This window comes from Remersonia thermophila, chromosome 3 (genome assembly GCF_042764415.1).
Source record: "Remersonia thermophila strain ATCC 22073 chromosome 3, whole genome shotgun sequence".
Classification (NCBI taxonomy): domain Eukaryota; kingdom Fungi; phylum Ascomycota; class Sordariomycetes; order Sordariales; family Chaetomiaceae; genus Remersonia; species Remersonia thermophila.
Window position 1 is genome coordinate 3453325 of NC_092219.1, and position 21195 is coordinate 3474519.

At 57.2% G+C, this 21195-nt stretch overlaps 6 protein-coding genes across 6 annotated transcripts; 3 read left to right on the forward strand and 3 right to left on the reverse strand.

Annotated features, from left to right (window-relative positions):
• Window positions 1-159: 159 nt before the first annotated feature.
• On the forward strand, window positions 160-3439 carry VTJ83DRAFT_3802 (uncharacterized protein; the record flags this gene model as incomplete). Its single annotated transcript, XM_071010221.1, has 6 exons — window positions 160-364; window positions 454-615; window positions 756-1079; window positions 1138-2580; window positions 2651-2737; window positions 2802-3439. 6 exons carry the CDS (start codon window positions 160-162, stop codon window positions 3437-3439), a joined length of 2859 nt encoding a protein of 952 aa, XP_070867680.1.
• A 1800-nt stretch (window positions 3440-5239) lies between these two features.
• On the reverse strand, window positions 5240-6782 carry VTJ83DRAFT_3803 (uncharacterized protein; the record flags this gene model as incomplete). Its single annotated transcript, XM_071010222.1, has 4 exons — window positions 5240-5527; window positions 5610-6005; window positions 6098-6251; window positions 6334-6782. The coding sequence occupies 4 exons, from the start codon at window positions 6780-6782 to the stop codon at window positions 5240-5242; spliced, it is 1287 nt and encodes a 428-aa protein (XP_070867681.1).
• Window positions 6783-7544: 762 nt separating this feature from the next.
• Window positions 7545-8953, reverse strand: VTJ83DRAFT_3804 (uncharacterized protein; the record flags this gene model as incomplete). The annotated part of the gene is made up of 3 exons (XM_071010223.1): window positions 7545-8423; window positions 8481-8767; window positions 8827-8953. 3 exons carry the CDS (start codon window positions 8951-8953, stop codon window positions 7545-7547), a joined length of 1293 nt encoding a protein of 430 aa, XP_070867682.1.
• A 2532-nt stretch (window positions 8954-11485) lies between these two features.
• On the reverse strand, window positions 11486-12628 carry VTJ83DRAFT_3805 (uncharacterized protein; the record flags this gene model as incomplete). Its single annotated transcript, XM_071010224.1, has 6 exons — window positions 11486-11880; window positions 11961-12167; window positions 12236-12309; window positions 12369-12414; window positions 12488-12538; window positions 12616-12628. The coding sequence occupies 6 exons, from the start codon at window positions 12626-12628 to the stop codon at window positions 11486-11488; spliced, it is 786 nt and encodes a 261-aa protein (XP_070867683.1).
• Window positions 12629-14646: 2018 nt separating this feature from the next.
• VTJ83DRAFT_3806 (uncharacterized protein) lies at window positions 14647-15943 on the forward strand (the record flags this gene model as incomplete). The annotated part of the gene is made up of 2 exons (XM_071010225.1): window positions 14647-15052; window positions 15129-15943. The coding sequence occupies 2 exons, from the start codon at window positions 14647-14649 to the stop codon at window positions 15941-15943; spliced, it is 1221 nt and encodes a 406-aa protein (XP_070867684.1).
• A 3712-nt stretch (window positions 15944-19655) lies between these two features.
• Window positions 19656-20392, forward strand: VTJ83DRAFT_3807 (uncharacterized protein; the record flags this gene model as incomplete). The annotated part of the gene is made up of 2 exons (XM_071010226.1): window positions 19656-20064; window positions 20121-20392. 2 exons carry the CDS (start codon window positions 19656-19658, stop codon window positions 20390-20392), a joined length of 681 nt encoding a protein of 226 aa, XP_070867685.1.
• Between the last annotated feature and the right edge of the window lie 803 nt (window positions 20393-21195).

The following is a 21195-nucleotide window of genomic DNA, read 5'->3' on the forward strand; positions in this document are numbered from 1 at the left end:
CGAACCCCGACTTGTGCCTCAGTGGGTACCTTGATGAGCTTGAAACGAGGATTGGACGACTCTCCCAAGGTCATAGACCATGTCAAGACCTCTATCTTTCTCCTCCATCACTCTTGTTGATCCTTTTTCCTTTCAGTCTTCTATTCCCTCAACCTTGTAATGGTCCCAACTAGATCACCCAGTCGTGCATCGCTTGTTTCCCATATCATGACCCTCCTTCACTTTCGACAAAAGCTCAAGGCAGCAGTGCGAAAGTGGAAGACGCTTCAGGGAACACATCGAGAATTTCCTAAAGACAAAAGCCCTGTGTGCACCGAAACCTTGAATAGTAAGGAGGATCATCCGAAAAGCGCGTCATTCTCCAGTAAGTGAGAGAAGACCTAAGCTCATCTTGTTCTCCTTGTCCCGCTCTGTCCTCCTCTTCCCTCTTGCCCACCGTTAATCCGCCCTTAGGTGTCCTCACTGTCACGGGCACACCGAAACCTCCCCGCACCAACTCGTTGGCCGCACCGGCATCCCACCTTAACCATCCATCTTTAGACAGCTCATCCAACACCGCCGCGAACATCCCTACAGATACCCCAAAAGAAATGGCGTCTTTGGCCTACCCTATGGGTAAGCGCTTGCTAGATCTATTCTTGCCACCACAATCTCTTACATTCCCTTGAATCGATCTCTGTAACCCGACTCCTTCTTCTCCCATCGATACCGCTCAAGCAGACTTCTGTTTGGCAACCCTGCTGACCTGACGACAGACAACAGTTGTTGCTCGCAAGACTCTGCCTGCGAGCTCCCGCCTTCCGATCCCATGGACCTCGACGACACGGAACCAAACCCAAGCAATGAACCTCGGCATGTAGTTCTCTCCCCATACCCAATCCTTGACCAGGGAGACTCCTCCGAGCGCTTTGTGATCAGATGGCAATTCTTCTTCCATCGACCCTCGGCGGTCAAAGACGGCCCGCTTTCCGACTTCCGCCATCTCCTCAAATCGGCGGCATGTGTCTCCTGCAAGACCCCGTTCAAGCTGAGCGCCGCCGACATCAGAGACAGGACCAAAGAACTTGTCACCAACCTCCGTATGTTCCACTGCAGCTTACAGGTGTCGAGGTAGAAACCCAGGACTGACAAACATAGGCATGATGCACTCTTACGTCCTCTGCTGCACATGCCAGCGCTGGAGCTGCATCGGAGGTGACCAGTATCATGAGTACGAAAGGTTCTCTGACGAGAAGCACCAAGTTCAGCGATGCTTCAAAACCACACGGTGTTGCAACGGAGGAACCTTGTTTTTGGTGTTTTCTCTGCTTTGTGGGCCACCCACAACTTCGATGCCACACAACGCAGCACCAAAGCCGGTCTCTCAGCAAGGACCATCAGCTGCAGGTACTATCTTTCAGCACAAGGCCAAGGCAAAGCCCAAGCACCAGGTATCTTCACTCCCAAAGGGTACAGGATACGGCCCGGAATCCGGCCCCCATTCAGAGTACGTTGGCGCTGCGTGGTCCCGCCATCCTGGAGGGGAAATAACTGCAACTTTACAGTTGTATTTTGAGGCCCTTGCGGATGCCTGGCCGTCCACCGCAGCGCAATGGTTTGCTCTGGATCCTCCCTTCCAAGAAGCCTTAATGGCCATGCTGTCCAGGAGCCCAATGCTTCATCATGCGGCCGATCTGCTTCGGTATGCCTCTATCGAGGAGATGGCCAACTTTCTGGACCCGATTCATGCGGTGCTCGATTTCTTGGAGGCGGTGTACCGCAACACCCACACCTGCCAGGTCCTGCTCTATCCTCTTCCTCGCTTGCCGGAGAAGGAGCAGCTCATTAGTATCGTTTTCGAAGACACCAAGAGCCACAGGCATCTTGGGACTGCAGAGCCAGAAAAGGCCCAGCCGCTGGCTGCTGTTATTGAACATCTGGCCATCCCTTGCCGCAAGTTCCTGGATGCGGCTCGCAAGTCAGGAGATGCCGTATCCGATATCGACGATCCCATGCTTGGGCTGATTGAGAGAATGTGCACATTTGCCAACCTTATCGGTGCCCTCCGTCAGCACTCGAGCCCACCCGAGGAGTCGGAGCCCCGCGAGAGTCCGAGGCTCTCTCTACCGCGATTCTTCGGGCCCAATGTGACCACACGGAGGATGCGCGCCGCTGCGGAGAAGGACGCCGAGCTCACCGTTGCCCTGGAGCAGGCCAAGCAGCGATCGGAATGGCACCGCGCCAACTGCGTAAAGGACGTCCCGGACGACGTGATCATGAATGCCTCCTACTTCGGGGGAAAGGCCAAGGCCATCGATAGCTCGAGTCTCACGCCGGGGCGCATGAAGAAAATTCTTGCCCAAGTGTCGTCGCTGAGCACGGACCTACCCGAGGGAATCTACGTCTGCCATGGCGAGAGCCGTCTCGACGTGCTCCGGATCATCATCATTGGCCCTCTCGGCACACCTTACGAGCATGGCATTTTTGAGTTCGACATGTTCTGCGGCCCCGAGTTTCCCCAGAAACCGCCCGAGATGTTCTACCGGACGACAGGAAGCGGGCGCTCTAGGTTTAATCCCAACCTGTACAGCAACGGAAAGAGTACGCCGAGCCTCAGTTCTCAGTTGTGGGCTCATGTGACTGACTGCGGTTTCTTTCAAACGTATTATAGTCTGTCTGTCGCTTCTCGGCACATGGCAAGGCCAGCCCTGGGAGCCCCAGAGTTCGACCATCCTGCAAATTCTGGTCTCCATACAAGGTATGACTTCATTACCCTCATTGTTGCCTGTGAGCTAGCCCGGAGGTCTAACAGGGGTGCCAAGGCATGATCTTCACCAGCGAACCTTACTACAACGAACCGGGCCACGAACTTTCCCCCCAGCCCGACGTCTCTGCAAAGTACAATAGAGAAATCGACTTGATGACGGTTCGAGACGCCATCCTGCCTTGGCTGGTGGCCCGCCTGGGGCCCCCTCCGCAGCCGGCGTCTAAGGAGAGCGGCCCAAGCACCTCGGAGAATGCCACGCCATTCCCGCCGACGCAACCAACACCCTCGCTCGAAAAGGGGCCGATGTCTTCACCGCCAGGAGAGCCGATGGAAGGGGTGATTGTGACAACGTCCGGAGCCATCTCAATCAGTGCGCCCCCGGTTCTGCCATCCGGCATTGCTCCCGCAACCACCGGTTTGGGGCCTCAGCTTATCCTTCCGCCTGCCCTGGCGTATCAACTTCCGGAAGGGATTCCTCGCCCGCCTCCGCTCCCGAATTCTGAGCCGGAGAAGATAGAAGACCCCATCTTCGGCGACGTCATCCGCAGGCACTTCGAGTTCAACGCCAAAGAAATCCTTGAGACAGCGCGCGGCTGGGTAAAGAAAGCTGAAGGCCATAGCACCCATGCCAGGCTGGCCCAGGCCGTCCAAAAGCTTGAGAGCCTGATGATCGCGCACCGATTCAGCAACTAGGAGACCGATCCTGTCGTCTGCTCGCGAGCTGGCGGCAAAGCCTGACGTTGGTACAGCGAAGAACCTCTGATGACGACGAAGGCTGACAGCAGCGGAAAGGCATTCCAAGACAATTTCCCCACGTTCGGCCCTCCTCCCTGGTTTTCCTCCACCGTCGCTGAACAAAGAGCAGAAGGATGCACTCAAGATGACGATCAAAGACCTTGATGCTAAAATGGCAGGGGCCGCATCGACGTCTTTAAGTAGTGGCTCTGTTCCTGTCCCAGCTCCGCTGCCACAACTCGCATTCGTTGAAGCCCTGGATGAGATCCCTTCCCGGCCAGCAATGCCATCGTCGTCGATGTGCCGATCGGCTTCCGCCGCGCCTCCTCCACCGCCACCGATATCTGCGTTTTTTACAGCCCAGGGCAAGATGATCCCGCATCCAACTCCATGGGTGGGCGGGTCTTCCAGCCACAGCCCGGCTCCTATCCTGCTTCCGCCGCCAGATGGCCTCATCATGCTGCTCTCTGCGTCCCACCAGGCCGGCAGGCACGGATCGGAGGTCGAGTAGCAGCAGAACGCCTCAGATGGGGAGGCTTTGACGCTGAAGAAGACGGGAAGAGCAAAGAGTCGTGACACACAGTGAGGAGGATTGCAGCGGGCCCGGAAGAACAAGATTCTCTGTTTTTCGTTTCTGTTTTTAATTCCTTTTCTTCTCTTTTTCATCCTTGTGTTCTGTTTTCATCTTTTTGCTTTCGTGGCTCGCTGGGTATGGCCTCTACGAATGGAGCAACCCGGCTCGGATGAAGCGGTGGGTTTCCTTATCATGACAGTTTTTTATGAGACTAGCCTTGGGGCAGAGGGGTAGGTCACATTGGCAGAAGAGTGAATGGCAGGCGGGATGGATGGAACATGGAAGACATAGGCGTAGGAGAATATGGAGCGGATTCGAGGGAGATTTGCTGGGTGGATGAGCTGCCTCAAGCAAGGGTCCAACTCCGCCTGAGACACGGCACCGGAGCCTCAATAGCATAGGTACGAAGTAGTTAGGCAAGTAAACCGGGAGGTCTACTGGCGCTGGGCAGCAGCGGTGACGTGTGATTCTGTTCGTCGCCACGTGAATATGCAGACATTGAAATCCCTTCTTATACCATTGCATAGCTGGGTGCATACTACGATACTACGTACCTGAATATCACCAGCAACCCATGCTCCAAACCCACAACCTGTGTGCTATCCAAGGTGTACATCAGCTTCGCCGCTGGCATCAGTAGTGCACGGCTCCCATCTCCACTTTAGCTTCTATACATGGCCTCTTCATAGGCACAATGGCTATGGGCCCATCAAGCTCGGGGTAGGGCCTTGGTGACCGGCTGCGTACCATCCTTGATCCACGCGGCACCAAACCGTCAATTTTGGGGGCGGTTGGAGATGCCCTGGCGTAAAGTGCAGGGTACGTCTCCCGACCCGGACAGCATCGGGGACGTTGCTCCTTAGAAGCTAGCGCTGCTGCTGTGACCTCAGGTAGGTATCATCCAACAACACACCGCAAATTATTCTCTTTCTACCACATGCTCTCCGCATGCGAATTCCCATAGTAGCCAACCAGTCGAGAAGTCCAGCCGGATATCACACCGTCACCATTGACTCCCGGAAACACCGGCTCCCGACCCGGACGCGACGCCAAGTCCCATGGATCCATGGCACGAGATTGAACTCTACCGCCTCCCTCTCTATATCCCCAACCTCAGGTGCAAAAAGGAAAAAAGAAATAAGAAAGAAAAGAAAACAACGCCATTGTCCCATTGTCTGCAAACCTCACAAAGGCGGACCAAACGGGTCCCCCAGCCCCCCGCCCCCTTTCCCATCCCTTCCTCCTTCCACTTTTCTTCGCTTTGCCGCCCCTAACGGCTCGCCAAACACGGCGGCATCGGCATCGAGCGAGCCCTTCCCTGACCGACCCCCGTCCTCATCTTCCGAGTCGACGTTGCGCGCGGCCTGCTCGCGCCGTCTCCGCTGCAGCTCGACCAGGTTCCAGCGGTCCGGGTCGCGGCAGGCCTTGAGCTTCTTTCTGAGAGGGGCGATCTGGGCTTTGATGACCGCTTTCTGTTTCGAGGATGCTCGGTTAGTCTCCGGGTCATGCGAACAAGGTAAGGAATGCGGCAGTCTGTGGGTAAACGAGGCGTACATTCGTCCAGTGCTCCCTCCGCTCGGGCAGCTCGCGGGAGAGCATGTCGCGACAGGCCTCGATGGCACCGAGGACCTTGTCACGGACCTGAGAGCCAATGACCTCGGCCTTGTTGTCTTCGCCGGAGCGGCTCTTCTTGGACGGTGCGGGAGTTCCGCCGCCGCCGCCGCTATCCGGAACCGGCGTGCCAGGGCCCGAGCTGTTATCGGCTGCCGACGGCGGCGCCACGTAATGGAATGTCTTGGTAATGAAGCGCTCGGCGAGAGCCCGGTCGGCCAGGCTCAGCGCGGCGAGCATGATCTGGCTCGGGGTGAAGTGGAAGTAGGCGTCGGTGATGAGCGGGCTGAAGCGGAGGATCTCGCGGGCGCGTGCCTCGGCGGCCCCCAGGCGTGCGGGCTGGCCAGAGGGAAGGAAGGGTCAGCAATGATGGCCCCGTTATGGCTGGATAAGCAGAAAAGAGAGAGAGAAAGAGAGAAAAAAAATCCCACGTCAATGTCCGGCAGCGTCGCAAGCTCCATGATGGCTCCCCGGAGCGCGCGGAACGGATGCTTCACGTCAAGCGCAAACCGCAGGCCCTGGCATAGCAAGAACTCGCCCGCGAGAATCTCCTCCGGGTGTTCCTTGCCAAACGTCCTCCCAAACCTGGGCGCGCAACTCTGTCAGTCAAAAAAACTCCAGGGCATTCGCCCGTCCACCCCGCACGCGAAGAGGAGGAAAAACCGACTCTGATATGCTCACAAACGACCCCTCGGCCTTGCACCCAAAGAAAAGCGCCACGATGAGCATGTCCTGCGGCGGGTACGTCATGATGCTGTTGGTCACGTAAAACCTCCGGAAAAACACCGCCGCCGTGGCCTTGATCTCGTCCGACATCTCGGCGTGGTCCCCCGCGCGCAGCAGCTCCGACGTGAAGAAGGCCACGAGCTGGGCCTCCTCGGCGGGCGTCAGAAACTCGGGGAGCTGCGGGCCCGGGGCCGGCGTGCTCCCCGAAGGATCGGGAGTATTCGTGCTCGACGCGGCGGCGGAAGGTGGTTGTGAGTAGGACAGGCGTTCGGCGATGCGGGCGCGGGCGGCAGCGTTGGTGGTCTCGCGCATGGCGGCCAGCTGGGCCGGGGAGAAGGACCATAGCTGGTACTGCGAGGTTTGCCGGTAGCGGGCGTCCTCGGTCGCCATGGCGGCGGGGGCGGGGAGGGTGTCGAGGGGGTGATGTGGGCACTTTGTATGAGAACCGTCGCCGCCGCTTGAGGTTGCTGTCGCGGTATCGTGTTGGTCGGGTCCGGAGCTTAGGGGCAAGGCCAAAGGAGTTACGAGTCGTGCACTTCGTAGAGCTCGAATCGTCGGGGTAAGATGTCGGGGCGTTACCCAACGTAACTAGGGAGGAGAGCTGTGCGATTCAAGTTTGGGAGGGTTCAAGTGGCATTACTGCGTATGCATGGAACAGTTTGAAGCTTCTTCCATGTTTGATGAGTTCCAGATGTTGCAACCTCAATGGCGGACGCTGGAATTGACATCCAGGACACCCCACAGTGCCAGCCGGGGCGGTTGCTTGGCGGCGCAGGGGTGGGCCCGCCCAAAGGCCCACCGTGGGTCCGGGAGCTCCAAGCGCGAATGGCTTGCGACGCGGCGCAACTTTCTCAAAACCAAGTATTGACCTCTACTTGACCTAAACTCTGCATTGGGGTGCGCGCATCCCCGTGCGCACTCTATTTCATAGGGATGATTTACCCAACCAAAGGCTTCCATCTGACCACCCTGACCACCCTGACCACCCTGACCACGCGGGGCCCGCCGACAAACCGACAACCAGCGATCCCCCGAGAAGACATGAAACGCCAAACGCCGTCCCGAATCTATCACCGACCATCCCTTCGCTTCCAGCCGTTCCTTGCCGATCATGAACCATGCGCATAACATCACGACGTTCGTTAAAGGTGTCTAGAAACGCCGGGCAGGCACCGGCGGTGCTGGCTTCTTGGCCCGGCTGGGGGGTGGCGGCGGCGGCGCCTTCTTAACGCCCGTGACCAGTCCGCCTCCGAGTCCGGCGCTTGCATGGTGGCTTGGTGTGTGGCTGAGACTACCCGCGCTGGTGGCCGAGCTGACGCTGTGGTTGCTCCAATCCGGGCTGCCCGAGTCACTCGCCGTATCAGATTCGCGGTCGCCAAAGACGTCATCGTCACGCGCCGGGACGCCCCGGTTGACGGGGCGTAGCTGCCCACGGAGGGCGCTCATATCGATGGGCACCGCTTGAGCGGCGGCTGGAGGGGCGATATATGACAGACGACTGCGTTCGCGGTCAAGAGCAGCGCCGCCCTGAAAGCTGCCGCTGTTATCCCGGCCGATCGACGGGCGCGTGGGGCCGTCGGGCTGCTGCGTGCGAGGGTTGGCGCGAACGGGCATGCGCACCGCCGGGGCAGTCGATTCGAGTTCTGCGGAATTCGGCCGGTAGGAGCGCTCCTTGATGCTTTGCGTCGCGCTGGTCTGGCTCCTGAGCGCAGGCCTTGATTCGGCAGGGCTGTAGCTACGAGGAGATGCCGAGGCAGGCCAGTTCTGCCGGGCGCGACGGAGCTCCTCGACACACCGCTCGTGGTATTCCAGCTCGGCATCCAGGAACCTCGTCAGATCCTGCATGTTGTCGGCCTCGGCGTCCTGGATGTCTTGCATGCGGCGCAGCACATCATCCGTCGACTCTTCGTATTTGACCTTGGCGTTGCGGAGCTCCTCCTCGAGACGAGGGTCGTCTCGCTTAGCCTTCTGGACCTTAGTGATGCACGCATCATAGTTCAAACGCCGGTTCTCCAGCTTCTTGCGGGCAGCCTTCAGGATTCGATTAGCATTGGGCCGAAGAGAGACCGGGAAGCCGGGAGAACCCACATGGTATTCCTTCATGGTCGCCAGAGACCTCTCGAGACACTCGAGCCACGTTGCCGTTGCTTCGTTGACGAAGGCCTCTTGGATCGACGAGATGCGCTCGTTGGCGCGGCCCATCGTTATGAGGCAGTTGCCATAGTCGGAGTCGGCCTGGAATTCCTCGCCGTGGCTGACCATGGTGCGTCCCAAGTACCCAACAGGGAGCGGCTTGTCCTTGTCCTCGGCGGCCTCGACACGACGGCCCATCCACTTGACGTACTGATTCATGGATCGTTGGAGACGTTCCATGCCTGTGACGAATACATCAGCATGACTGCGCTCTGTTAAGCTTGGGGGGTTTCAAGCTCACCATCGAAGCGGAGCGCCATCTCGGCCTCAAGCATCTTGAAGTCCTCCGACATGTTGGTCTTGGCTTCGGCGCCCATCTTTTCGCCGGCCCATTGGAAGGCACGGTCGAATCTCTTGCTGATATTCATGGCTGCTGAAAGACTATGCGACGATGCAATCGACTTTGACGGTGTTTGAAGGAACGTCCTCTCCAGGAGGGAAGAAAAAAGAGCCGAGTTTAAACTTCTGGCGTGTGGGGGTTGTCAACTCGGCGGTGACGTTTACCAGCCTCGCGGATTTGGACTGGTGGTGGTTGGTGTAAGTCAGGGATGTCAAGTCCCAACGAATGTACTTGGCCCACGCGTGAGTTGAGGACAACAAGGCAAGCAGATGGGAAGCAAAACGAGAGGCTGGGAATTCATCCAAGGCGGGATGCAAAGGGTATATAAAAGCTAAACGAATGTGGGAGAGTGCCCAGCGGTCTGGGTCTGGCTCTCAAGGGACTAGGAGTGGCAATGAGATGGATGTTTGGATTGCGAAACTCTTGGTCAAACGGTTGAATGGGAGATGCGGGTCCCATCTCCAGGGGCCGAGGGGTCTCGCCTCTCTGGAGCCGTGCTGGCCAGTCCATCTGCAGGCGCGGGTGGCCCGCGGCCGCCGGACTCGACCCACCCAATCTTGGGGGTCGTACCTGGACGGAACGTGCAACCGACTCCTACCTTCCATGGCCACACCCACAACAGGAAAGAAGGAAGTAACCTACTGCGCGGGTGGAAGCAACGCAATCTCCCCATCGCGTCCTCATGGAAGGAAGGTTTGAACGGGAGGTTGAAGCGCTCACTCGGAAGCCCGGGTTGCCCATCACAAGCCCCCCCAACAAATCCAAACACCGCCTTTCAAATCCCCACGTAGATCAAAGTTTTAGCCAGGAGAACCCCTTGGTCCAAACAGACAGCACGCGCGCCTCTGCACATTCCAGCGTCAACCGCCCCGTCCTGGTCTCCACATGCCTGGTCTGCGCCGCCCCATGGAACCGCCCGATGCAGCCGGCGGCAGGCTGCTTCGTATGGCCCAGAGCAACCCATCTACTGTGTAGAGACCCGAGACCAGGCTGAAAAAAAATGGGGAATGGGATGTTGCCGGCCAGTGGCCTTCCCAGTCCACCGGGCCTCGTTCCGTCAAGTGCGCAGCATCGGATGACACTTGAACCTGCATGATTTCAACGTCGATTTGACGACGATGGCGAGTTGCGCCTTGTGTGTTTCGACGCCAGGACGGACAGTTGGCAAACAACCAACCTACAGCAAAGTTTCCATTTCCCGCTCCGGCAAAAATCCCCATCCATCAGGTCTTCGGCAACCGATCCGTCGCGTCGTCGTTGCGCTGCAGGCGCTGCAGGCGCTGCCGGCGTCGCCAGGCGAGAGGGTCAGTCGGCCCGGGAAGCCCGAGGCGTTGGCTGGCTTTGTGATCCTTTTTCCCCATCGGCCTAGGTACCTTCTTTCAGCCTTGATTCTCCCTCAACGATAAATGTCTTGTGTGATGTCTCCAAGGCAGGCCGGCGCCATGGTGGTGGAGGTGACACAAACACACCTCCGCCTTCTCGTGCGCACTGCAGCGTGGGTGTTGTAGGCCCTGAAACGTCTAAAAGCGCTTCCAGCGCCTCTTGGAGTCCTCCAGTTGGCATGTACAAACAAAGCATGGCGGACAAGCTGTGGGTTCCATCCAGGGGCAACCGCCAATCCCCGCCAAGGCATATGCGGGTTCCGAAACGCGTTGTAAACCCCACGATCGTCCCCACGCCGACGCTGCACAAGGGTCCCTGCCATCCGAACCGGGAAGTCCAGTTTCATCTCTAGGTCGTGTTGCCATGGCAAACCAACGCGGTTTGGGGATGTCCGTATCGGTCCCTCCGAGGAAAGGCTCAGGCTGAGTTTCCATGTCAAGGCCAAACCACAGAAGAGGTCATTGGCGCCAGCGTCATTCGGCAGACCTAGCCTCTTGTCTTCCAATGGTTGGAAGGTCACCGTACTCTGTATTGCGGTCCCGTATTCGACGGTTCGATCGACACACCGGTCATGCCCCTAACCGGACGTGGACGAGACAGAACTTCTAGTCAACCCCAAGCGTCAATGCTCCAGCTTTAGTTCATCCGAACAAGCATTCTACATAGTATACAATCCATGGACAGCTTCGGGGCTCCACGCCCTCCCATCTCGCTTCCATTGACGCGACACACCGCACGCAACAGCCGGGACCAGGTCATCCCCTGGAGCCGCCGATCTCCCGCTAGGCGGGCGTTTGGATCTCGATCTTGGGCGTTTCGGTTGGCTGTTGGCCTGTTTGTGTCCACTGTAGGCCATCACAGAAGAAACCGACCCGCTGCAGGGCGTAGGACGCTCTTGGGCAACGCACGCAAGTCTCTTTGATCAAAGTACAGTAAAAGCCAAGACAAAACAAGAATAGAAGAAAACAGCTCCATCGATCGATGGGACCGGGACAACAACAGACATGCGTCTCTAACCGAGACCCTTCCTGTTTACTCGCGGCACCCTGCCTGCTTGTCTACATTAACCAATGCTTTCCCTTACCCATACGCCGAAAACAGTGTCTGTGAGTGTGTATGCGTGCTTCTAGGTGTTCAAACCCGCCGCTTCCCTCCCTCGCAGTTCCCATCCCGCTGCTCAAACCGTCCCGCTGATGCTCAGCTCCCTGATTTCCTGCAATACCTGCTCGACCCTCGTATCCAACTGGCCCTGCGCGTACTGCTCGCGCGTGTCCGGATCGAGGTACTGCTGGACCTGCGCCATGCGGCTGTAGGCCTCGGCGCAGAACCGCAGCTGGATCTTGACGAGGGCCTCGAAGGAGGGATCGAGGTAGGGCACGCGCAGGTCGATGAGCTGCGGCAGCTCGGAGCACAACTGCTCGTTGAGCTGCTCGTACGCCGCCTTGGCCATTTCCATCTCCTTCTCGGCGCGAGGCAGCTTCGTTACGTCCTTGTCGGGCTTTTCGACGAGCTTTTTCACCTTGGCGCGCAGGGCGTCGTAGTCGAGAAGTTTGTGGCCGCGTTTCTTGATACCTGTAGGCGAGGAAGGGGGGAGGTGGGTGTTAGGGAGGATGGCGAACACGAGACGGGCAGGGAGAAGGAGGGATGCATACACTCATTGACGTCCGGGAAGTAGGCGCAGAAACGTTGGATGGGCTCCAGCACAGTGGTCCGATATGGCCCGTCCAGCGCCTTGATGGTCTCGGCGTCGAGGTCCTCGACAGCTTGCTTGTAGCTCCTGCTCACGCCGTCCTTGGCCCCGGAGTCGCCGTAGAAGGCGTCGATCGTCTCGGCGATACGCATTTGTGATGCGGTCATGGCTGTTCCAGGGGTGTCAGACGTCAGACGGGGTCCATCCTCCTCGATATGCTGGCGTTGAAAATCGCACCTCGTAATGAGTCTAGGTACCCCTTGGCCTCTTTTTGTAACCGCAACGACGCCGCTTCCATTGTCCTGAATCGCCTGCAAGCAGTCTCAGTACCTGGGTCGTTGGGGTCGGTGTCCCGCATCCCTCCTCGTACCTCTCCTCGACTTCATAGTCCCGGTCGTTTGTCTTTTCGACATGGCCTGATCCCTCCAGCATCAGCATCGCGGTCGGACGGTCGAGTAGGCGGCGGAAAGCCTCGGGGAGGCGACGTACCGGTCTTCATCATCACCTGCGTCGTTGCGCGATTGACATTTTTCTTGAAACCTGCCGTCCGCCGCCATTGTTAGCATTGCGCTGCGCTGACGCGACGGACAGGAGACGGGTGTGGCGGGGTTACGTACCCGCCCACGACATGTTGGGCGATTGATGCTGTAAACGATGCGGCGAGAAGGGACAGGGTCGTGATGGAGGTGGAGAGTTTGTCTTGACAGCAAGCGCTGCTCCGATCGGGTATCGTTGAGTCGGTATCGCTGGAGTTGATGGATTCAGGGAGAGATGCTTCTCGGAGTGGCAATGACGCTTTGGATCCTCGATGAGCCTGCGCAGTGACGATGATGTGTGGCGGTGCCCGTGACGGGAACCTGGAAGAGCCACGTGCCAAGCCGCCAGTTGGGCAGGGCCCAAGCCACGAGCGGACATGACGGGATACCGAAAAAAGGTGGGTCCACGGAACGTCAGCGCTGTTATAGCCGGTCCACCAGGCCCTTTGAACAAGAGCAAGATGACTTGTGTGTCAGGGCAGCGCAGTTTAGCATGAGACACGATATGCCTACAGGATAAAAGTTGTCTACGAGGGACTAGGCTTGCTGCTTCGTGGCAGCAAAGCCTCCACTGCTTCCACAGAGCCCCGTTTCCCACCGACTTCACTTCTCATTCAGCTTTCTTCACCACCATTGCCGACTCACCATGACTTTTCCAAGAATTCCTGACATTGCAACACGGGATTGCACGTTAGCAGGACTGGCGTTATTACAGCCGCATCAAAAACCACAGAAACCAAAACTTAGCTAAGAATGGGCGTTACACTCTCGAAACCTTTCACCGGGAGTAAAGGTATCAACAGGTGAAAGAAACCCCAATGCCTTTGCGAATTCTCTTTGTCCACCTGCGTGTTTTCAACCACGCTATGACCAGCTTCCAGGAAAAGTCGATACGGCTGGTTGTGCCTAATTGCCTGCTGCATAGACCTTTGCGAAGCTTTCAGCAAACGGCTGAATCATTTCCCATCCAATTGTAACACGGGAGTCCTATGCAGCGTCCATGTTAGCTAGTTCAGCAGGGTCAGCTACATCACTTTCATAAGCTGCCCCACGTCCGTATCACAGCCCCAACTTGATTCTTATATAACGACAGGAAGCCTCAAACGCCGCAGCCCTTTTAGACGACAGCAGGAGCGCACTGTGAAGAAGATATAGAGTCCTTAATGTCCTCACCCCGACTGCTGCGAGCATAGTGACACCCCGGAGACTCGCGACAGCGTATCTTTCTGTACATGGCTATGTCTATAACAACTGTAGGCCTCGCTATAATTATGAGAACAACTTCATGGTTCACCGATCCCGTCCGTCGGGTTTCTACCTTGGCTCTGCGCTCGATTTCCTGGCGCAACAGGTACGACCAGCCGGGCACGACACCCCTTGGTCACGAACCTGTTTGTCTCAGGTGCTGTTTATGGTGTGTAAGGGATGATGAAGTAGAACGAGAAGTGTAAGGAAGAGAAGGAGATGGGCGCGGTGACAAGAGGGAAGAGAGAAACGACTTGGAAGAAGGGGCCTATAACCTTAGGGTTGGGGTTGGCTGCAGGGTTTCGCTAGCAGCCGAACACACCAGGAGAACTCCCGTTCATCAAATCGCTTCTTCTCACTTGGCGGCGGCTCAGGTTGCCCCGCATCAAGAACACGCGAGGGGACCTATCCATGGAGAAGTCTCAGTGGGCCAACCCCTATACGGCTTTTCGGGCTTAGGTTGTGCAACATTCTAATCTTTGACCCTAACATTTTGGCGTTGTGTTTTTTCTTCCTCGGACTTTGCTCGTGACCGCTCTTTTTCTGGACCCTGAACCATGATAGCCCAGCCACTGTACTGCCATAAGCCAGGGCCGCGATCGGCCAGGCGGCGACGACGGGGCGCTCCACGCCACCACTCTTGCAGCTTATCGCGGCAGCCCTAGCGGGGCGGTTTAGCATTGGATTACGACCATAGCAGCAAAATTCCTAACCACCCCGCCTGCCGTCTTGTCGACATCATCAGTGAGAGAACCACGGTCAATATCTCTGGGGCACTGCTCGTGATTCCCAAAGTCGGGCCCTAACACCCACAAGAGGACCCACGCCACGCTGCTTGGTGCGGATCCTACTGACCGTTCCCCTGTCATGGCGGAGCCGACAAACACGCCGGTACCCCCGGCCACCCCGGATCTGGAGTCGGACCCGATGGCCCGGTCAGCCGTGCCTCAGCCGTTGACTCCAAAGCGGCATACCGTCCTGCACATTGGCGACCCCATCAAGTACAACCCCAACACGTATGCCGAGTTCGCCGATGCCTTCAAGGTGATCCGTCCGAGCGCCGCCGAGCGCGAGCGCGGCGAGTTCATACGCGCCCTCAAGGAACGCCGCTGGGGGGACTTTAGCGCTATCTTCCGGCCCTTCTGGGGCAGCGGCGGTGAGATGGGCAAGTGGGATGCCGAGCTTATCTCCCTATTACCACACACCGTGAGAGTGTTTGCCAGCGCCGGCGCCGGGTTCGATTGGGTGGACACGAGGTTGCTAGGAGAGAGGGGTGAGTCCTGCCATCCGGCCAATTTTTTCATTTTTGTTTTCGAGATCCTAGGAGCAACGCTACTCACACGATAAAGGAATCATCTACTGCAACTCAGGCCTTGCCGCGGCCGAAGCCGTGGCCGACTTCGCCGTGGCCATGATCATCTCCACCTTCCGGCACCTCCCCTGGTGCATGGGCGCCGCAACCATCGGCGCCACCATCAGCCCCTCCTCCCCGGAGGATTCCTTCAGGGCATGTCACCTTCTCGCAACGGCCGTTAGCCACAACCCACGAGGCCACGTCCTCGGCCTCATCGGTCTGGGTAACATCGGGCAGCAGCTCGCCGCCAAGATGGGCTCGCCGGCTTTCGGCATGCGCATCGCCTACTACGACGTCGAGCGCAAGCCGATCGCACTCGAAACACAACTTGGCGCAACCTTCCACCCGACCCTTGACTCCCTCCTCGCCGCCTCTGACTGCGTCGTGCTCTGCACACCCGCCTTCCCAGACGGCAAGCCGCTGCTCACGGCCTCGACCTTCTCCAAGTTCCGCCGCGGCGCGCGCTTCGTAAACGTTGCGCGCGGCTCGCTCGTAGACGAGGACGCCCTGGCCGACGCTCTGGAGAAGGGAGGCATCAGCGCTGCAGCGCTGGACGTACACGCCGCAGAGCCTCGAGTGAACCCGAGGTTGCTGCGCATGGCGACAGACCTTGTCCCTCGCGATGGCCAGACGCACCCTCCCGGACCGGGGAGGGTGATGTTGACGTGCCATAATGCGGGCGGTACGGTAGAGACGCACGAAGGGTTTGAGGAGCTGAGTATGAGGAATATTCTGGCTGTTTTAAGAGATGGCGAACCGATTACGCCGGTGAATCTGGGGTTTTTGAAGAAAGTGGAAGACGGAAAGTAGCACGAACTAAAGCCATGCTTGAATGCGAGAGCAGGGGGGGATATATGACAGGAGGAACGGTTTCTGGTCCAGGTAGGGACTGTGTCTCATGGAGAAGTACTCCTGACTACCTAGAAACCTGCCTTGCCTGACAGTGCGTGGATTGCCATGGAGTTAGGGCTGGCGGGGAGTGGTTAGCGCATTCCTGCGTCTTCCCAGGTCGACATTCTTGATCATGCGTCCTTGTTCCTCTCCCATCCGGCACAGTATCATACGTACGTCCAGAGCTGGCTCAACAGTGCCGTACATGACACCAACTCCTTGGCCATACTTTCACGATAATTATGGGCGGTCTCAACAGACGTGCAGGAAGATGGTGACTTGGCACTGGTGGCCAGCACCGCCATCCACATCCTCGATATCCTCTCAGCCGCGTCTTCCACCATATGTCTGGCTAGCACAAATGTTCCAGGCCATGCTTGCTGGTCGGCTGGATGTTGCCCATAGCTGCAAGATGCATGAAGTACCATCGTGGGCTGTAGGCGGGGTGGTAGGCTGCGAGGCGAGTTCAAAGGATCACCAAAAGAAGAATGCCGTCAGCTTCCGGGAGTTGGGGTGCTTGAGCGTCCATAGCTTTGTGAAGCCTAACAGGTAACAAGAGCTGGGCCTTTGGGCTGGACGAGCGGGCGAGCCGGGACCAGGGAAAAAGGAACCCAGAGAGACGAGTGTTGGGTGGCAACCCACCTGCCTTAATACGTACCCAGCTGCTGGCCTTGCATCCTTCAAGGGTCGGGCGGTTGGCAGACCTCCAGTAGGCTACACATGGATAGAAGAGTAGGGTCGTGACACAGGCCTGCAAAACGGACGCACCCTACGGCGCAAGGCCCACTCGCCGCCATCCAACACAAGAATCTCCTTCCCCTCCTCCGCGCAGCCACGCACAATCAAAAGAGTTGGGCAAACATCGGAGGATTCTGGAGATGGAAGGAGCTGAAGCTACATGTCGTGGCAATAACAGCATTGAGAGTTCTGTTACATGTGTTACTAGGACGGTTATTGCTGGTCCATACGTGCGCCACAGGACGGAACGTTTGGCGTGGGATTCTCCGCCGGCATGGCGGTTGGGTGGCGCGCCATTACATTGGTTGTTGCTCCGTTCCCTGCGGTTCCGCACGATGATCCAGGGAATGCCGCTCGCGCTGATCCCCAGCATGGCGAGGCCACCCAGCGCGCCGCCGATGATAGCGCCATTCGGAGCACTACCACTTATGGTATAGCTTTCGCTGGTGCTGTTCGTGTCGCTACTGCTGTCACTCGTAGTCGTGGAGGAAATGCTTATAGGACGGGAGATGGTAACCATGGTTGTTTTAGAGACGGTAACAAAGGCTGTGCTTGTGTCAGAACCGAGCCAGGGCGTGGTGAGCAAGGCAGAGACGGTGTCAGTCTTGCCACACAAAATCAAAGGCAGGGTACGACTCCCAGACAACAAGATATGCGTTTCACACATGGGGTATTTACTCATCCAGCTGCAGCTGACGTGTTAGTGGACAGGACGGTGATGCGCGGGGCCAGACACCAGGGGGTAAGGAGGGACTTACCAACAACCAGTAGACTCGCCCATATTCTCACGAGCGCCTCCTAGAACTCGTAATAATTCCAACAGGTAGTAGGGAAAAGGTTCGATTCGCTCGACAAGCAAACCATTGCACTCATGCCTGTGACGCAGGTGAGACCGGGCGGGCAGGCATGTGCGGACGCTGTTGGAAAAGCTCAGTTGCGAGATTGAATTCGCCTTCAAGGGTAGCTTTAAGGGGTAATAGACTCATATATCACACTGCAGTACCATCCACAACCCGGACCCGGATCCTTCTGTCTCTTCGCCAAATCCAGGGGCGGTCCGTCAGTTGGCTTTGGAGTTCACCCATCCGCGTTGCTGGGTGTCGGACCGGCCGTTATCCTGGGAGGGGGGTAGTAGTTAACGCCGCCAGGACGGCCCAGCAGTTCCTTGAGGCAAACAAAGGCATTCGCGCCTGATGCCGCGAGCACTCAGAGGAGAGATCGCATGGCGGGCTTACAATCCGTGGACCAGACCGTATTAACGGCTTGGTATGATAGCGGTACGAAAGAGTCCCTGGTCGCATCAAGACGTCGTCAACGAGTTCTGGAGGGTTGGGACGTTGGAATGCCCAACAACGAGCCTCATATCAAGTCTCCATTGACATCGGACAGAGTGTAAGTGAGGTTGGCCTCAATCTGATAGAGCAGTTGGCAAACTGGAGCCAAGCAAAGAAAAACAGAGAGACAGACACTGGGAGATTATGCCCCCCCTCGCCCCCCCCCCCCCCCCCCGAATCTGCCACACCCATGAGGGCATTGGGCTTGATCGTGGGTGGGCTTGGGCTCTTCGAGGCTCCCGAGCGGGTATGCGCAGCTGAAGAGATGGACAAGCAGGGGGGAGGACCAGGTTTGGTGCTGGTGCTGACGAATGAAGACTGCTGAGGCGCACACTACCTAATTAGTCTAAGATAGGAGGTATGCAGCCTGGCCGACTCGTCATGCGAGGCGGGACTCTCTTTCGTTGCAGCATACGATTGCGAGTTGAGGGAGCTGTGTTCAGATGGTTGCCGCCTCGGGGCATGCCAAGTCCAGACCCCAGGGCCAAGATCACAACCTCCACGAAGGTAGAGTATTTAGAGGTACCTCTCGGCTCAGGCCCGGGGCCCAGCTGTTCACCTCCCATCCTCCATTGCGATTTTGCGATCGGGTACTTCCAGCTTCAGGTTGCTACTGTGTATAGTATTTTTACAAAGGTAAATGACAAACTTGCCGAACTGTCTTAAAATTACCTCGATATCATGCTTTCCGACTGCGAGGTATCGGATTTGACTCTGCTTCTAGCCGCCATGCTATATTTATACCAATTAACTACCTCGCTTTGGGTCCATTTGTTCCAAGTGGTCCACTAGTTAACGTTAACTAGTTAGCTGGTAACTAGTCCATACAACCTTTGCACCTTGCCTCAGCTGTGGGGCTACCCTTACGCACTGTCTCGCTGCTGGGCTTCACGTGTTCAACCTTGTGGCGTCGATTGCCGTGGGCGCGGGAGTCAACTGGATGCGCCGATGGAGATGGCGGTGAAATGACAATGTCTTGCCTTGTTCTAGACAGGGTGATGCTAGTCGGCATACCCATCTCAACAAAAGACAGCCGGTATCTCTAAGGTATCGAGATAGGTAAGCGACCGGCAACCGCGCTTGGGAAGAAGATGCGGTTTGCGGGCCTTGGCCGTTCGCTTCTATGAATGTGGCTGAAGATGACTTGGCTTCGAGCGAGCGCAGTCAAGTCCGTGTCCATCATGTCAGCAAGACGGCCGCGGCATTTCGACAACCCCGCGACAAAACCCGAGATGCCGCTGCATCCAGTTCAGCAGGCCGATTCTATAGGCACTTCAGAACAAACCTGATCTACTCATTACTGTGTATGGACATTTCCATCTCGGGGTCTCTGCCGAGTGGCTGCTGACTCGTGACACGCAGTACCCTAACCCTTATGTCGTCCTGTCCCCACCACAAACCTGCAAACCATGGGAGCGAATTTCCATGACGAGCAGACTCCTCATGTCAAGCGCCAGTCTCACGAGCAGATGAACGAGATCCGGGCATTTGACCAAAACCTGACAGCCACGAAGCCATTCTCTCCGTTACCAACATCCCCTCCTGACCACTCCGACACCATGGCGCAACCATGTCGCATCCTTGTCATGGCGAGCGGGAACGGCTCCAACTTCCAGGCGCTAATTGATGCCGTCGCCGACGGTCGGATCCCAGACTCCAAAATCATCCGCCTGGTTGTCAACCGGGGGAAGGCATACGCCACGACCCGGGCAGACCGTGCTCACATTCCCTGGGAGTACTTCAACCTCATCTCAAACGGTTTCCAGGCCAAGGGCGAGACCGACCCAACCAAGATCCAGGAGTCGAGGAACAACTATGACGCGGCGCTGGCGGAGAAGGTCTTGTCCTGGGACGACAAGCCAGATCTGATTGTGCTTGCCGGGTGGATGTATGTTTTTGGCACGCACTTCCTCGACCCCATTGCTGCGGCGGGCATCAAGATTATCAACCTGCATCCGGCGCTACCAGGTATGGCGTAACCCTAGAAAGCCCTACTCAACCATTCACCAGCTGACCGTGTTAAGGCAAATATGACGGGGCCGGGGCAATCGAGCGGGCCTTCAACGACTTCAAAGCCGGCAAGCTAGAGAACAACCGGACGGGCATCATGGTCCACTATGTCATCGCCCAGGTGGACCGGGGTGAGCCGATCTTGGTCAGGGAAATCGAGTGTCGCGAGGGCGAAGACCTACATCAGCTCGAAGAGAGAATTCACTCTCATGAGCACGAGCTGATCGTTGAGGCTACTGCCAAAGTTGTCAAGGAGATTGCAGCTGCAAAGGCTGCAGCGCAATAGAAAGGTGCATAGGTAGCTTCGCCAGCAAAAGTCCAAAGACATCCAGTTGGGTTCCAACGCTAGATGCAAAACGTCACTAAGGTACCGTACCTTAGCTACATAGGTACCTATAGCCTGCGATGGCAAATGGTTTCGATACGCGTCGACGTTCTATCTGACTCGGTGGAGATACTTGAACTCAGGGAGCGTCCGCCGAAGTGCCCGGTAAGTGCTACGGTAATCTAGGTACGTCGCCTAGTGTACCTTCATTTATGGGGCGATCTTGCCTGCCTCCTGCAAAACAACCTAGGCAGTGCTCGAATACAGTTGCCATTGCCAAAGGTAAGGTGCCCACCTGACCTTACCTAGGTACCATATCTTGTATCCCTAGCCTTCGGGAGTCACACGGAACGTATCATAAATGATCATCTCTAGGTACACCAGGTTCAGGAGGAAAAGCTTGCCATTGGTACTAGCTACCTAAGACCTGCCTTAGAGTCGAAGGGCGCAAGCCCACTGCTGTATTTGGCAGGATCCACCTCCGCCTGCCTAAGCTCGTGGGGCGGCCATGGGGAATCATTTAGCTTTGTTTAGGCAGCAGCCCCCCTAGGTAACTAAATGTAAAGCAGAGCTTCACAACCGCCCAAGGGTTCGCATCAGACCTGGGTTGTCAATAGGTATATAGTAACCATCACTTTCCGGATTTTCTTGTCAAGCTGTAACAAAGATTTCGGAACACGCAGTTCTAGCCCATGCTTTCAGCCGCCAGCGAGCTCGCAATTTCCACCCCGCCATCCGAACCGGGCTCACTGGACTCGTCACCT